Raw genomic sequence first — 17,500 nt, 5'->3', positions numbered from 1 at the left:
CCCTACCGACTGTAGAGGGTTGACTGTAACAGAGGTCAGTGTAGCAGAATTGATTCACAGAGCTCTGTAGTGGAGTTCAGTGTTACATGGTGGACTGCAACAGGGTTGACTTTTACAGGGTTGGCTATAGCAGGATTGAGTCTAACAGGGTTGGCTGTAGCTGAATTGAGTCTAACAGGTTTGGCTGTAGCAGGATTGAGTCTAACAGGGTTGGCTGTAGCAGGATTGAGTCTAACAGGATGACTGTAGCAGGATTGAGTCTAACAGGGTTGGCTGTAGCAGGCTTGAGTCTAACAGGATGACTGTAGCAGGGTTGAGTCTAACAGGGTTGGCTGTAGCAGGGTTGAGTCTAACAGGGTTGGCTGTAGCTGAATTGAGTCTAACAGGGTTGGCTGTAGCAGGATTGACTTTAACAGGATGACTGTAGCTGAATTGAGTCTAACAGGGTTGGCTGTAGCAGGATTGAGTCTAACAGGGTTGGCTGTAGCAGGATTGAGTCTAACAGGGTTGGCTGTAGCTGAATTGAGTCTAACAGGGTTGGCTGTAGCAGGGTTGAGTCTAACAGGGTTGGCTGTAGCTGAATTGAGTCTTAACAGGGTTGGCTGTAGCAGGATTGACTTTAACAGGATGACTGTAGCTGAATGAGTCTAACAGGGTTGGCTGTAGCAGGATTGAGTCTAACAGGTTGGCTGTAGCAGGGTTGAGTCTAACAGGGTTGGCTGTAGAAGGATTGAGTCTAACAGGGTTGCTGTAGCTGAATTGAGTCTAACAGGGTTGGCTGTAGCAGAATTGAGTCTAACAGGGTTGGCTGTAGCAGGATTGAGTCTAACAGGGTTGGCTGTAGCAGGATTGAGTCTAACAGGGTTGGCTGTAGCAGATTGACTTAACAGGGTTGGCTGTAGCAGGATTGAGTCTAACAGGGTTGGCTGTAGCAGGATTGAGTCTAACAGGGTTGGCTGTAGCAGGATTGAGTCTAACAGGGTGACTTTTACAGGATTGAGTCTAACAGGGTTGGCTATAGCAGGATTGAGTCTAACAGGGTTGGCTGTAGCTGAATTGAGTCTAACAGGGTTGGCTGTAGCAGAATTGAGTCTAACAGGGTTGGCTGTAGCAGGCTTGAGTCTAACAGGATGACTGTAAGCAGGGATTGAGTCTAACAGGGTTGGCTGTAGCAGGATTGACTTTAACAGGATGACTGTAGCTGAATTGAGTCTAACAGGGTTGGTTGTAGCAGGGGTTGAGTCTAACAGGGTTGGCTGTAGCAGGATTGAGTCTAACAGGGTTGGCTGTAGCAGGATTTACTTTAACAGGATGACTGTAGCTGAATTGAGTCTAACAGGGTTGGCTGTAGCAGGATTGAGTCTAACAGGGTTGGCTGTAGCAGGATGAGTCTAACAGGGCTGGCTGTAGCAGGATTGAGTCTAACAGGGTTGGCTGTAGCTGAATTGAGTCTAACAGGGTTGGCTGTAGCTAAATTGAGTCTAACAGGGTTGGCTGTAGCAGGATTGACTTTAACAGGATGACTGTAGCTGAATTGAGTCTAACAGGGTTGGCTGTAGCAGGATTGAGTCTAACAGGGTTGGCTGTAGCAGGGTTGAGTAACAGGGTTGGCTGTAGCAGGGTTGAGTCTAACAGGGTTGGCTGTAGCAGAATTGAGTCTAACAGGATGACTGTAGCAGGGTTGAGTCTAACAGGGTTGGCTGTAGCAGATTGACTTTAACAGGATGACTGTAGCTGAATTGAGTCTAACAGGGTTGGCTGTAGCAGGATTGAGTCTAACAGGGTTGGCTGTAGCAGGATTGAGTCTAACAGGGTTGGCTGTAGCAGGGTTGAGTCTAACAGGATGACTGTAGCAGGGTTGAGTCTAACAGGTTGGCTGTAGCAGGATTGACTTTAACAAGATGACTGTAGCTGAATTGAGTCTAACAGGGTTGGCTGTAGCAGGATTGAGTCTAACAGGGTTGGCTGTAGCAGGGTTGAGTCTAACAGGATGACTGTAGCAGGGTTGAGTCTAACAGGGTTGACTGTAGCTGAATTGAGTCTAACAGGGTTGGCTGTAGCAGGGTTGAGTCTAACAGGGTTGGCTGTAGCAGGATTGAGTCTAACAGGGTTGGCTGTAGCAGGATTGAGTCTAACAGGATGACTGTAGCAGGATTGAGTCTAACAGGGTTGGCTGTAGCAGGATTGAGTCTAACAGGATGACTGTAGCAGGCTTGAGTCTAACAGGGTTGGCTGTAGCAGGGTTGAGTCTAACAGGATGACTGTAGCAGGCTTGAGTCTAACAGGGTTGGCTGTAGCAGGGTTGAGTCTAACAGGATGACTGTAGCAGGATTGAGTCTAACAGGGTTGGCTGTAGCAGGATTGAGTCTAACAGGATGACTGTAGCAGGATTGAGTCTAACAGGGTTGGCTGTAGCAGGATTGAGTCTAACAGGATGACTGTAGCAGGATTGAGTCTAACAGGGTTGGCTGTAGCAGAATTGAGTCTAACAGGGTTGGCTGTAGCAGGATTGAGTCTAACAGGGTTGGCTGTAGCAGGATTGAGTCTAACAGGGTTGGCTGTAGCAGGATTGACATTAACAAGGTTGACTTTAACGGGATTACCTGTGTAGTGTAGCAGGGCTGATGATGACAGGGTTGAATCTCATCAGGATTCTGCAGTTCTCCAGTCCACACAGTATTGTTTATTTGTTATGGTTATGACATCACAACCATCAGCACATCCCAATCAAGCAGCTCAAGGTTACTGTACCTACCATATTTCAGCCCTGACTGCTTTCGAAGTGTGTGTGCGTGTGTGTGTGTGTGTGTGTGTGTGTGTGCGTGTGCGTGTGCGTGTGTGTGCGTGCGTGTGTGTGTTTGTGCGTGTGTAGTGTTACTGCAGGACTGTGGCTGTGATGTGCTGTTGGCGGTGTTGGCTGGATTAGAGTGGAGTAGCTGTATAGAGGAGCACAGCCTCACACACAGCATCAGCTGGACCAGACAACCACCTCAGGTACAGCACACACACACACACACACACACACACACACACATACACTAAACACCTGCGGTACAGTGTGTGTGTGTGTGTGTGTGTGTCCTCTCTTTTATTGCATTTCCAGCTTCTGTTAAAGCGCTGCTTCAGCGTTCTGGCCCGTTTTCTTCCCAGTTTAGTCAATTCCAGTTCTCCCACCGGCTTCCAGTTCACTCCCGGTTTTAGAGAGTGTAAAGACGCCGGTCTCACAGGATCAGAACCTCATACACACGAGTTAAACGGTCCATTAAATATCATATTATTTTATTAGATATTCTCCCGTCATTACTGTACTGAAGATGACGAGGGGGCGGGTACAGGTGTGCTGCTGGAGAACACTGAGGGGGTGTTTCTGCCTGTGCTGCAGGTTGATGATGAGGGTGGTGGTGTGGTTGATGAAGATCAGGTGCTGATGGTGGTCTCTCAGAAGGACTTTATGGCCATGGTGGCTTCAATTAAACAGGTAACGCGCACACACACACACACACACACACACACACACACACACACACACTGTTCAAGATTCAGAAGCTCATATATATAAAATCATTCAACCATCGCCAGTTTAGCCCCACCCATTCAGCCTACAGCAGTTTAGTTCCACCCATTCAGCCTATAGCAGTTTAGCCCCACCCATTCAGCCTACAGCAGTTTAGCCCCACCCATTCAGCCTACAGCAGTTTAGTTCCACCCATTCAGCCTACAGCAGTTTAGCCCCACCCATTCGGCCTACAGCAGTTTAGCCCCACCCATTCGGCCTATAGCAGTTTAGCCCCACCCATTCGGCCTATAGCAGTTTAGCCCCACCCATTCAGCCTACAGCAGTTTAGTTCCACCCATTCAGCCTATAGCAGTTTAGCCCCACCCATTCAGCCTACAGCAGTTTAGCCCCACCCATTCGGCCTACAGCAGTTTAGCCCCACCCATTCGGCCTATAGCAGTTTAGCCCCACCCATTCGGCCTATAGCAGTTTAGCCCCACCCATTCAGCCTGCAGCTTTTTAGCCCCACCCATTCAGTCTGTAGCAATTTAGCCCCTCCCATTCAATCTGTAGTAATTTAGCCCCTCCCATTCAGTCTGTAGCAGTTTAGCCCCTCCCATTCAGTCTGTAGCAGTTTAGCCCCACCCATTCAGTCTGTAGCAATTTAGCTCCACCCGTTCAGCTTATAGCAGTTAGGCCCCAACCAATTAAGCCAACAGCTTTGTGACTCCACCCATTCATTCTGTAGCAGTTTAGCCCCACCCATTCAGCTTGAGCACACAGCAGCAGTTTAACCCATACAGATCAGCTCAGATCTGGTGTATTTAGTCCTCTTCTCTGGAGTAGTGGACTTGGATTAGACATGTGTAATTTAGTCTGATTTCTGACCAAGCTGTTTTTTCCAGACTCTGATTGGTGGCACTGAGGAGGCGGAGTCTCTGTTCCAGCCTCTCTCTGAATATCTGAACCGAGCCCCAGGAGCAGTGGTCTCGCTGCTGGTGACCGGAGCTCAGTATCAGCGGTATGAGGGTGCTCGGAGAATAGTGACCTCTCAAACACTGACCCACACAGACAGTTCTGATTCCCCCAGTGATTCCAGTAATTCAGTGTGTTTTCATCTGTACACCTGTACGCCTGTACGCCTGTACACCTGTACGCCTGTATACCTGTACGCCTGTATACCTGAGATGGGACATCAGTCATAATTATTTTAATAACATGACCGTGACTAAATCTATCTACTGTGTGCTCTAAGAAATGTACTAATATAAAGCTGTGTGTGTGTGTGTGTGTGTGTGTGTGTGTGTGTGTGTAGTAAGGGCTCGTGGGATGATGACTATGATGATGATGGTGTTTGCCCACGCTCTCAACTCGGTCTCCAAGACATTGACATTGAGGAGGTCAGAGGTCAACTCCGCTACATACACACACACACACACACACACACACACACACACACACACACACACACAGTAAACTCCTCATGTATTTCTGTTGAAATTGTATTAGCTTTAATGTGAATGTGTGTTTCCATGGTAACCAGGTGCTGGTGTACCTGCAGCTGTTTAAGAACGTGTCGGTCCACTTCCTGTTCGGCTGGCAGGAGGTCACAGATCATGTGTGTGCTGTTACAAAGGCCCTGTCCAAACGGCCTTTTAAGTGAGTAAAACACACACACACACACACACACAGATTTTTACGTGTGTTATATATATATATATATATATATATATATATATATATATGTGTGTGTGTGTGTGTGTGTGTGTGTCTGTGTGTGTGTGTATAGGTTAAACATATGACCCCATATCCTGACACTGTATAAAAAAAGACCTAATAATAATAATAATAATAATAATAATCATAAATAAGCTCTGTGTGTGTGTGTGTGTGTGTGTGTGTGTGTGTAGAGCACTGAGTGACGGTACTGATCTGGGGTTCTGTCTGGACGGCTCCTGGTCCGGAGGAGTAAGAGTGGATGCGAGTGGGCGGGGTCTCTCTCAGGTCTGGACCAGACAGATTCAGCAGCTCAACCGAGTCAGCATTGCCATGGCAACTGCCGTGACGTCTGCTTACCCGTCCCCCTCCCTCCTACTGGAGGTACAACACACATCTTTATTTACTCTCTTTATTATTTATGAAAACCTATTGCAGCACTTTACCTGTCTGTCTATCTACCTGACTGACTGACTGACTGTCTGACTGACTGTCTGTCTGTCTGCCTATCTATCTACCTGACTGACTGTCTGTCTGTCTGCCTATCTATCTACCTGACTGACTGTCTGTGTGACTGTCTGTCTGCCTGCCTATCTATCTGCCTCTCTGTCTATCTGTCTGTCTGTCTATCTGTCTGTCTATCTGTGTGACTGTCTGTCTGTCTGCTAATTCTTTTTTGTTTTTTTTTTATATTGTCACAGAAGCTCAGTTTTTTTTTCTTTTCTCTATAATGTGAATCTGGCTGTTGTTCTATTCGCTGTATCAGAATAGAAATTCTCTAAAATAATAAACTCTTTTTTTCATTGTTTTGGTATCACAGCAATAATATAAATGTAAATATATATATTAGTGTTTACAATTTATTAAAGGTTTAGTGGCATTAATCACAACAATATTCTGTGATTAATCACAAGTTAAAACACTTGCTTAAATGTTTGGGCAGGAGAACAGATAAGTGTTCCTAATAAACTGTCTAGAGGAATCCAAGTTCTTTTTATTAAACTGGAGCCTCGAACACGACGAAGCTCGGACTCACGTCACTACCTTCACTATCTCTTTAAGAGATAAACGGATGATCAGTCACTGGGCTGGATTAAGCTAAAAGAGGAGCAGCTGTGTGTGTGTGTGTGTGTGTGTGTGTGTGTGTGTGTGTGTGTGTGTGTGTGTGAGAGAGAGAGAGAGAAAAAGTTAAATAAAGCAGAAACGTTAACTCTCTCCGTTTAGGCATACGAAGAGGCGGAGTCAGAAGAAGAGCGGCGCAAACTACTGGCCGATCTGATTGTGAGAGGCGGGGCTAAAGAGAGGCGTGTCGGACCCGAGCTTTCGAATCGCGTGCATCGGCTTATGACGTCCCAGAATCCTCAGCTGGTGCTGGACTAGCGGGCCGAGGAGGAGGAGGAGGAGGAAGGTGAGGAACTGAAACTGTCTGTATATCTCCATCATTCCTGGTCTTTCTTTAGTCCCTCACCCAGTCCAGTTCAGTCCAGTCCAGCTGGAGCTACATGTCTCTTCCCTTCTACAGTGTCCTCTGCTGCTGGTCGGGGGGAGGGATGATGGTGGGTGTAGTTGATGGAACGCTGGACTGGAATCGTGCCGTCTTTCTCAAGAAAATAATTAAATTAATTAAAAAATTAATTAAACAATGTAATGAGCAGAGGATGAAAGTCCAGATCAGACGGCTGTCCTCCCTAACTCAACACATCCACATCAGACACTCGGGGCTCTAAAGTACGGATGGTGGATAAGACCCAGTGTTCAGAGGCGTCAAGTAACTCAGTACAGATACTTCATTACTTTACTACAGTAGAAATGTTGCTTATCTAAACTTTACTGCAGTAATTCTTTATTTTTCAGACTTTTTACTTCTACTTCTCACATTTTCCCCCAATTATCTGAACTTTCTCCTCCTTACATTTTAAAAACAGCCTCGTTCCTCCTATTTCATTCCCCTTTGTTTTCATTCCGGCTCGTCATCAATAAAAACCCTCTCCAGATAAATCTCTCCATCCTGAAAGTGTGAGTCTGATCCTGATTGGATGAGAAGTATAAACAGACACCATTCTGACTCCCTATTGGTTTATAAGAGATCCATCACACCTGCACACGTCCCGTCCCTCTCCAGCAGCTCACAGCAGACGTCTGTAGTCTAGTATGAAGACTGTGTCCGTGGCAGAGACTCAAGAGAGCTGCAGTGAAACGTCCCGACTGAGCCCCACATTTACATTCCAATAAAGCTTATTGATCACACGCCTCTGAAGTCTGACTTTCTGCAGCTTTACAGAACTTCTAGACAACGACTCCTCATATTTTCCTCCATGAAGCTCATGTTGATGCTCAGTAGAGCACAGAGACGCTCCTTTAATAGAGCTGATATTACTGAAATGCTTCATTTTCAATGGGCAGATCTGCAGCTGAAACAGGAGCCTAGAGCAGCCCAACATTTTTAACATCAACATTTTAATAGATCATCCTCCTCATTATGACTTTTAGAGAAATGGGGTTTTGGGGAGGGGGGGGGGTAGTGCACTATAGACCCCTGTGGCGCGGCCTAAGCTTTCGGCCTTTGTTTTCCTTCCATTACTTTTACTTTTCTACTTGAAGTGGTTCTGAAACCAGTACTTTTACACTTTTACTGCAGTAAAAAGCTTCAGTTGATACTTCAGGTTCTATAGAAGTCTTTTAAAACCTAGTATCTCCACTCACTTCTACCTGAGGAATGAATGAATGTCAATACTTTTCACACCTTTGCTTAAATGCGGTTCTATGATAGACACGTTACTGAAACAGCAGAGTGATGCAGAAAGAGTCCAATCTATCCAATTTATCCTCTCTCTCTCTCCCATGGACCCACAGGTGTTCAGCAGGTCACTCAGCCAGGCCAGGTCTTCTACGGTGGATGGTCTGCAGCCTTCGCTGAGATACAGAGATGTGTGAGGAGGATCTACGGACAGACACACAGCTCCTTTCACATCTCCTTTATTGAGCAGTCTTTCCCCTCCCACCATGAGCAGCAGTAGAAGCAGTGCAGAGGGGTGTAGAAAAGACCACCGGGACCACCAGGACCACTCCACACAGTTCAAGCATTAACAGTGTTTACAGTAATAAAAGGTGCTCAGTAAACCTGCAGCAGTGGGGGGGTCTGAGAGGAGCACGCTGAACACAGTCGATTTTGGCCTCAGGAAAAGTTTCCACTGTGTACAATCAACCGTCTCCACACCGCACCACTAACTTCACCACAGCCTTCGACAGTTCAACACAGTTCACACAGCCGCTGTGAGTGTGTGTGTGTGTACTCACCCTGTCCACTTTATTAGAAACCCTCCTACAGGCTCCACATGGTAAGACTTTAGTTAAGATTTCTGTGGATCCAGAACTCCAAGATACAAGGAGAACCTCGTGGAGAGGGTTCTATGTAGCACCAAAGTAGTAGAACCCATTTTCAGTAGCTCATACTGATTACAGTTCCTTAGTTACCATTATTATTATTATTATTATTATTATTATTCTATAGAACATGTTATTCTAAGAGTCACTCAGATAACAAGGTATGTGTTTCTAATAAAGTGGCCAGTGAGTGGAAGCACAAGGTATGTGTTTCTAATAAAGTGGCCAGTGAGTAGAAGCACAAGGCAGGTGTTTCTAATAAAGTGGCCAGTGAGTGGAAGCACAAGGTATGTGTTTCTAATAAAGTGGCCAGTGAGTGGAAGTGTAGGGAGGTGTTTCTAATAAAGTGACCAGTGAGTGGAAGCACAAGGTAGGTGTTTCTAATAAAGTGACCAGTGAGTGGAAGCACAAGGCAGGTGTTTCTAATAAAGTGACCAGTGAGTGGAAGCACAAGGTAGGTGTTTCTAATAAAGTGGCCAGTGAGTGGAATCAGAAAGTTGGCGTTTCTAATAAAGTGGCCAGTGAGTGGAAGTGTAGGGAGGTGTTTCTAATAAAGTGGCCAGTGAGTAGAAGCTGAAGGTAGGTGTTTGTGGTGAAGCAGATGGGGGGTGTAGTGCATATAAACACAGCTGTAACGTTCAGATAATCAGCTTTAATATTCAGTCTGTAAGTGTTTATTTACACCCTGACGTCCAGGACAGTTAAAGCACTACTGTAACAGCTACACTACAAAAAACAAAAATCACCCCTGAGTCATTAAAACAGCTCACCCTGAGACTGACCCAGGACAGAGGGCGGAGCTTATTCTGATTGGCTGGATTATAAAATAAGAAGGTAGAGGTGGTCAGACGTGGCTCATATGGCAGATAGCTGTGTGAGGTGGTGATTAGGACCAATCACAGTCAGAGGGAGGAGTCAGAACAGTGGAGGTGGTGATTAGGACCAATCACAGTCAGAGGGAGGAGTCAGAACAGTGGAGGTGGTGATTAGGACCAATCACAGTCAGAGGGAGGAGTCAGAACAGTGGAGGTAGTTATTAGGACCAATCACCGTCAGAACAGTGGAGATGGTGATTAGGACCAATCACAGTCAGAAGGAGGAGCCAGAACAGTGGAGATGGTGATTAGGACCAATCACAGTCAGAGGGAGGAGTCAGAACAGTGGAGGTAGTTATTAGGACCAATCACCGTCAGAACAGTGGAGATGGTGATTAGGACCAATCACAGTCAGAAGGAGGAGCCAGAACAGTGGAGATGGTGATTAGGACCAATCACAGTCAGAAGGAGGAGCCAGAACAGTGGAGTAGATGATTAGGACCAATCACGACAGAGGGAGGCGCCAGAAACAGTGGAGGTGATGATTGTTAGATATATTTCTGTATATTTTTTTTGTTTAAAAAATAAAGTTCTTCAATTATTTGAACAAAGTCTTCACAATATTGTGATATTACCAATATTTAATATTTGAGAATTTCTGTGATATTAAAATATTTGGCAATATTTTACAATATTAAGAGTTTACAAAGTGTAGCAATGCTTGATATTTAAAGATATGTACATATATAGTGATTCTGAAAAACTGAAATATTTTGTAATATTAAAAAAGTTTTAGCGATATTTTTAGTGATTTTTTAATAATTGGTGATATTTATAAATATTTTATAATATTTAAACATATATTTAACAAATATTTAAAAAATTCGGTTTGAGATAATTCCCAAAATTCCAAATAGTTCAGAGATATTTGGTGAAGGTATCTGAAGGTATTTAGCCATGTTTAGAGATAGCTGCTGGTTGATGTATCGACCGACCATTCGTTTCTCTCTTTGAAACTTTTGGCCTGTGTGTGTGTGTGTGTGTGTGTGTATCTGTGATGTGTGTGTGTTATGTCCAGCGACAGCGCTTCCTCTGGCAGGTCTCTGAAGGGCAGCTGTCCGAGTCACTCCCAGAAGTGGAGCTTGGCCTGGAGTGGGTGTGGTCAGGAATAGGAGAGGCAGAGCAGTAAGAGTGATGAGGCAGAGGGGAGCTGGGGCGGGAGGCGGGGCCTGAGCAACAGGACACACTATAAAGACCGTCATCATGCTCACAGGTGGCAGGAGGAAGAGGAGCGTCACAGCATGGGCAGGAGGCGGAGTCAGAACAGGAGCCGAGATCAGAGAACGAATCAGGATCGTCACACAAAGAAGCATCTTTGCAGGAAGTGGAGTCAGGGTCAGGGAATAGGTGTGTGTGGACAGGTGTGCAGGGGGTGGAGTCAGGATTCGAGGACAGGTGTGTGTGGACAGGGGTGCAATAGGCGGAGTCAGGATATGCAGCATCTGCATCATGAAGGTAAGAGGCAGAGTCTGGGTGACAAGTGAGGTGTGTGTCTGCAGGTGTGAAGGAGGCGGGGTCAGGATAGGCAGCATCTGCATCGTCAAGGTAGGAGGTGGAGTCTAGGTACAGGTCATATTCTGGGCTTTGATAAGGGGTGTGGCCTGGCTGGGACTCGTCATCAGAGGTGTGTGTGCAGGTGTGTGTAGACGCCTCAGGTCTCCTGAGCCTGAGCACCCAGCCGAGCTGCTGGCTTAGCTGCAGCTTTAGCCCGGGGGGTAAGGGTAGGGCGGAGAGAGCGTCCGGAGCATCCGGCAGGTATCTGCGCAGGTGAGAGCAGCACAGGTACTGCAGGGAGGTGGGGGCGGAGACTGAGCAAATCACCTTCATGCTGCTCTTAGCTGCAGTGGAGCACACCATGGGGTAGAAGGATTTATTCCGCAGCCCTGTGGCAGCCACACCTGCAGACAGGTAGAAGTTACATTAGGGAAAGTCCACCTAATATCAGATTTCACAAACACAGTCATCTGTCAGAAGTGTCTGTGAATCTGTGAATAGACCTTAATAGTGCAGAGCAGCAAGAAGGTTCAAGAACCTCACAGAACCAGAACATTCTGGGTAAATGCCTCACCAATCCAGAGGCGGTTCTTGTAGAATGTTAGAGTTCCATGCCAAGTGTCCAGATGAAGTCCAATGATGGAGCCTTGACCAAACCGTGGGGAAAAAGTGACCTTGGAGCCTTTGTGGTGCAGAAGGCCTACAAACACACACAAACACACACACACACACACACACACACACACAAATAGAAAGTAACAGTTTAATATTAAACTCCACTAGACCTTATTACCATCACATCTACAGTACACTCCTGACCCACCATCACCTCTACAGTACGCTCCTGACTGACCCATCATCACATCTACAGTACACTCCTGACCCACCATCAACTCTACAGTACGCTCCTGACTGACCCATCATCACATCTACAGTCCACTCCTGACCCACCATCACATCTACAGTACACTCCTGAACCAGCATCACATCTACAGTACACTCCTGACCCACCATCACATCTACAGTACACTCCTGAACCAGCATCACATCTACAGTACACTCCTGACTGACCCACCATCACATCTACAGTACACTCCTTACCCACCATCACATCTACAGTACACTCCTGACTGACCCATAATCACATCTACAGTACACTCGTGACCCACCATCACATCTACAGTACACTCCTGACTGACCCACCATCACATCTACAGTACACTCCTGACCCTCCATCACATCTACAGTATACTCCTGACTGACCCGCCATCACATCTACAGTACGCTCCTGACTGACCCACCATCACATCTACAGTACACTCCTGACTGACCCACCATCACATCTACAGTACACTCCTGACCCTCCATCACATCTACAGTATACTCCTGACTGACCCGCCATCACATCTACAGTACGCTCCTGACTGACCCACCATCACATCTACAGTACACTCCTGACCCACCATCACATCTACAGTACACTCCTGACTGACCCACCATCACATCTACAGTACACTCCTTACCCACCATCACATCTACAGTACACTCCTGACTGACCCATAATCACATCTACAGTACACTCGTGACCCACCATCACATCTACAGTACACTCCTGACTGACCATCACATCTACAGTACACTCCTGACTGACCCACCATCACATCTACAGTACACTCCTGACCCTCCATCACATCTACAGTATACTCCTGACTGACCCGCCATCACATCTACAGTACGCTCCTGACTGACCCACCATCACATCTACAGTACGCTCCTGACTGACCCACCATCACATCTACAGTACGCTCCTGACCCTCAATCACATCTACAGTACGCTCCTGACTGACCCACCATCACATCTACAGTACACTCCTGACTGACCCACCATCACATCTACAGTACGCTCCTGACCCTCAATCACATCTACAGTATACTCCTGACTGACCCGCCATCACATCTACAGTACGCTCCTGACTGACCCACCATCACATCTACAGTACACTCCTGACCCACATGTATTATGTATGACATGTATGGGACTCTTAAAAGAAAGGTCACATGACCTGCATGTGCTCACCTGTGTAAGAGAGGCCCCAGCTGTGGGCGTCCACTCCGAGCAAGCTACAGAAACTGTGTCTGTACTGATCCAGGTTCACCTCCGCTGTGCCGATCCCCACCATCTACACAACATTAACACAGCTGAGGTGAAGAACACTGATGATCTGGTTCCAGTGGCTCCTGTCAAGGGCTGGATATATCAGGCAGCAAGTGAACAGTCAGTTCTTGAATCTGAGACACTATGACGAGAACCAAACTGTGATGTTCTAGACGACTGGGTCAGAACATTTCCATCAGGCATGTCATGTGGGGGGTTTCTTTCTGGTATGCAGTGGTCAGTGTCTACCGAAAGTGCTACCGTTAGTATTGGTGCCAGATACCACAGCAGGACACCTTCAGAGGTCTTTAGGAGTCCATGGCTCAAAGGATCAGAGCTGTTTCGGCTGCACGGGGCAGGTGGTTTTAATGTTATGGCTGACAGTATACTCTAAACTGTAAGGGTATGCTCAGCACTCACCATGTCAGTGCCGTACACAGGTGAGGTCATCTTTATCTCCCAGAAGTGCTGTCCGTGCCGGAGCTCCGCTGACCCGCGGATGGCTGCTGTGCCGCAGCTGTAATCGGGGTGGAAGCTCACCTTCCTGTTAGAGCAGCTCAGGAACACCGCAGGGGATTTACCCCCCTCATCCCACGTCCACGCACAGCCTGCAACACACACACACACACACACACACTAACTGAACTGAGGTGTGTGTATTAGAGTATTCAGAGTGTGTATTACTGTGTAACTCATCCCAAAATCCATCCCTCCAACTCATCCTAAAGTCCATCACTTCAACTCACCCCAAACGCCATCCCTCCAACTCCTTCCAAACTCCATCCCTCCAACTCACCCCAAACGCCATCCCTCCAACTCATCCCAAACTCCATCACTTCAACTCATCCCAAACGCCATCCCTCCAACTCATCCCAAAATCCATCACTTCAACTCACCCCAAACGCCATCCCTCCAACTCATCCCAAACTCCATCACTTCAACTCATCCCAAACTCCATCCCTCCAACTCATCCCAAACTCCATCACTTCAACTCATCCCAAACTCCATCACTTGAACTCATCCCAAACGCCATCCCTCCAACTCCTTCCAAACTCCATCCCTCCAACTCACCCCAAACGCCATCCCTCCAACTCATCCCAAACTCCATCACTTCAACTCATCCCAAACGCCATCCCTCCAACTCATCCCAAACTCCATCACTTCAACTCATCCCAAACGCCATCCCTCCAACTCATCCCAAAATCCATCACTTCAACTCACCCCAAACGCCATCCCTCCAACTCATCCCAAACTCCATCACTTCAACTCATCCCAAACTCCATCACTTGAACTCATCCCAAACTCCATCACTTCAACTCAGTCATGCAGCGGCATGGAGGAGGAGGAGGAGGGGTGGGCTCCACCATCACCTTCTGATACCAAAACTCCACCACTGACAGGACGACTGCAGCACGTCAATCAAATCCATTTATATTTACTCAGCTGCACATAAAACACACACACTCACACACACAGCTCACACACTCACACACACTCACACACACACTCACACACACAGCTCACACACACACACACACTCACACACACACTCACACACACAGCTCACACACTCACACACACAGCTCACCTGACTCGTCCTCTCCGCAGGTGCACTCCGACTGTGTGTGTGAGCTCAGGTCTGTTTGTGTGGGACACTGACAGAAGGACTCTCCCGTTACAGGAACCACCAGAGGCATCTCCGCTGGAACACACTCCATCACGGGCTGGTACTCCTCTGAGTCTGACTGCTCTCACACACACACACACACACACACACACACACACACACATATGATAAAGACACACACACACACACACACACAGACAGGCTACGTAGCATTAGCATTAAAGTATTCCACTTCCTCCAGATGAGCCTCAGACAGACCCACAGTTACAGGTGTTTGATGATTAAACAGGAAATGTGTGAAAATGCTCAGCTGTGGTTGAACAGCCCTATTTACCACCCTGTTACGTTATCTCGGAATAAAACACACTGATTTTCCTTTTATGGAGGATTCAAGAAAAAAAGCTCTGCTCTGATTGGCTGGTCACCTAGACAGCTCACAGGAGCCACGCAGCATAGCATAGCTTTGTTTTGCTAGCACATGATGTGCTCATCCCTGAGTCTTACCGGAGAGTGTCGCTGTGCTTTCAGCGCTGGATGGATACACTGCTAGTATTCATTTGGCTAGGGTTAGCTTTTAGCTTAGCATAGTGTTAGCTTTTAGCCTGTTTAGCATTTCTTCCAGATTCTCCTGAAGCGGTGGTTTGGTTTGATTGCGTTGCAACTTTAGACTCTCTCTTTAAGCTTTAAGCTCTTTAAGCTTTCTCTAGTGGGCGGGTTTATGTAAATATGGGGGTGTAAACAAGTGAGGACTCTTTTCAGCTCTGTTCTGGTTCTGCTGGATGTTCTCCTGAAGGAGGAGCAGCAGGGTTTGAGGTTCAGGGTTTCTCCCCTTCATCTACTGAACCTTCATTATTCAGCCATGACCAGAGGACCCAACAGGTCTTAAAGGTAGCCTTGATGTTCTCCTAAGAGCAAAACACACACACCTGTACTACCTGCACTCCTTCCTCCTCAAGTTCAAGGGTCATCACAGGAGCAGTGGTCTCCCCATTCCCATTCCACACACTTGGGCTTCCCTCAGACATCACTGAAACACACACACACACACACACACACACACATACACATACACACACACACACAGTGTTGGTTAGAACAGGGGTGTGGCGGTGACTGACTTTATGCTTATTTGTGTTTATTCTAATGTTATATAGAGTTAATTACAGGTAGACACTCTCACTGACCACTGACTTTGTTTATTTGGGTTTATTCTAATGTTATATAGAGTTCATTACAGGTAGACACTCTCACTGACACTGACTTTATGTTTATTTGGGTTTATTCTAATGTTATATAGCGTTAATTACAGGTAGACACTCTCACTTACCACTGACTTTGTTTATTTGGGTTTATTCTAATGTTATATAGAGTTCATTACAGGTAGACACTCTCACTGACCGCTGACTTTATGTTTATTTGGGTTTATTCTAATGTTATATAGAGTTCATTACAGGTAGACACTCTCACTGACCACTGACTTTATGTTTATTTGGGTTTATTCTAATGTTATATAGCGTTAATTACAGGTAGACACTCTCACTGACCACTGACTTTATGTTTATTTGTGTTTATTCTAATGTTATATAGAGTTAATTACAGGTAGACACTCTCACTGACCGCTGACTTTATGTTTATTTGGGTTTATTCTAATGTTATATAGAGTTCATTACAGGTAGACACTCTCACTGACCACTGACTTTATGTTTATTTGGGTTTATTCTAATGTTATATAGCGTTAATTACAGGTAGACACTCTCACTGACCACTGACTTTATGTTTATTTGGGTTTATTCTAATGTTATAGACACACTGTAGGAGTAGCTGATCTCTGAGCTGGTGGTGTGAGCAGCTGGTGAGGTGTGCAGACACCAGAGCCAATTAGACACCAATTAAATGGATCCCTGCCCTGAATACGGCCGCAGCCGAACAACCTATAAACCCCGGGTTGGGTGACCCGACCTGTCCCGGAGTCTGGCGCTCTGGAGACACCCGGGTTATTGGAACAACAACTCAATTAACACACATACACTCCAGCTGGTGAAGCAACAGCACCAGAGCGGTAAACACACCGGAGTAATAAACACACACACACACACACTCAGACTGTTGAGCAACAGCGTCTACTCAATAACACTCCAGAGCTGGGTTACAGGAGTACACACACTGACCCGCCGCTCTCCGGATAAACACACTGCTCAACTTACGGCCTGAAGAGCAGCGGGATATTCATAGAACTCATCACACCTCACACACACACAACCTCAAACACACACACACACCTCAAACACACACACCTCAAACACACACACACCTCAAACACACACACACACCTCAGACACACACAGTGTGTTTTCAAACCCTCACCTGCTGCTGCAACATTCTATTAGAACTAGCAGAGCAAACGTCTGCTTACCAGTCAGAACGAGAAGAACAGGTGCCACTGTGTCCCATAGCAACAGCATACTCATATCCATTTCATTAGCGAACAAATATCAATCACTTAATACTGCGTTGTTGTTACAGCATGACAGTACACAGCATGAAAATGTGCTGTTGTTATGGATACAGCATGACAGTGTTTCATTGTTATGGTTGCAGCATGACAGTACACAGTTGTTATGGGTTACAGCATGACAGTGCTGTTGTTACGGTTACAGCATGAAAATTTGCTGTTGTTACGGATACAGCATGACAGTGTGCCGTTGTTATGGTTGCAGCATGACAGTGCTGTTGTTACAGTTACAGCATGAAAG

General features: G+C 46.4%; 2 protein-coding genes across 4 annotated transcripts in view; one reads left to right on the top strand and one right to left on the bottom strand.

The window, feature by feature from the left end:
* Positions 1-10,122, top strand: part of eme2 (essential meiotic structure-specific endonuclease subunit 2) — an 11,251-nt gene extending 1,129 nt beyond the window's left edge. The window contains exons 3-11 of one of the 2 annotated variants that reach the window (XR_011979690.1): positions 2,873-2,994; positions 3,383-3,478; positions 4,402-4,517; positions 4,812-4,896; positions 5,040-5,155; positions 5,407-5,596; positions 6,437-6,620; positions 8,066-8,757; positions 8,800-10,122. Coding sequence is in view for 1 of the 2 variants with exons in the window: in XM_072679224.1 (XP_072535325.1) it covers positions 2,873-2,994; positions 3,383-3,478; positions 4,402-4,517; positions 4,812-4,896; positions 5,040-5,155; positions 5,407-5,596; positions 6,437-6,592 (881 nt within the window). In the remaining variant the exon portion in view is untranslated. Of the gene's footprint in view, positions 1-2,872; positions 2,995-3,382; positions 3,479-4,401; positions 4,518-4,811; positions 4,897-5,039; positions 5,156-5,406; positions 5,597-6,436; positions 6,621-8,065 lie in introns of both variants that reach the window. The other variant, XM_072679224.1, reaches the window with a different exon arrangement.
* A 42-nt stretch (positions 10,123-10,164) lies between these two features.
* The window catches only part of spsb3b (splA/ryanodine receptor domain and SOCS box containing 3b), a 9,420-nt gene continuing 2,084 nt past the window's right edge, over positions 10,165-17,500 (bottom strand). The window contains exons 2-7 of one of the 2 annotated variants that reach the window (XM_072679218.1): positions 15,674-15,774; positions 14,709-14,865; positions 13,541-13,728; positions 13,043-13,145; positions 11,540-11,665; positions 10,165-11,369 (exon numbers count right to left, since the gene is read on the bottom strand). In XM_072679218.1, the coding sequence (XP_072535319.1) occupies positions 10,480-11,369; positions 11,540-11,665; positions 13,043-13,145; positions 13,541-13,728; positions 14,709-14,865; positions 15,674-15,772 (1,563 nt within the window). In that variant the 5' untranslated portion in view covers positions 15,773-15,774 and the 3' untranslated portion in view covers positions 10,165-10,479. Of the gene's footprint in view, positions 11,370-11,539; positions 11,666-13,042; positions 13,146-13,540; positions 13,729-14,708; positions 14,866-15,673; positions 15,777-17,500 lie in introns of those variants that run through there. The other variant, XM_072679219.1, reaches the window with a different exon arrangement.

Source organism: Salminus brasiliensis, chromosome 5 (assembly GCF_030463535.1).
Source record: "Salminus brasiliensis chromosome 5, fSalBra1.hap2, whole genome shotgun sequence".
NCBI lineage: Eukaryota > Metazoa > Chordata > Actinopteri > Characiformes > Bryconidae > Salminus > Salminus brasiliensis.
The sequence above is the reverse complement of the archived record's forward strand: the minus strand, read 5'-3'. Positions and strand labels throughout refer to the sequence as shown.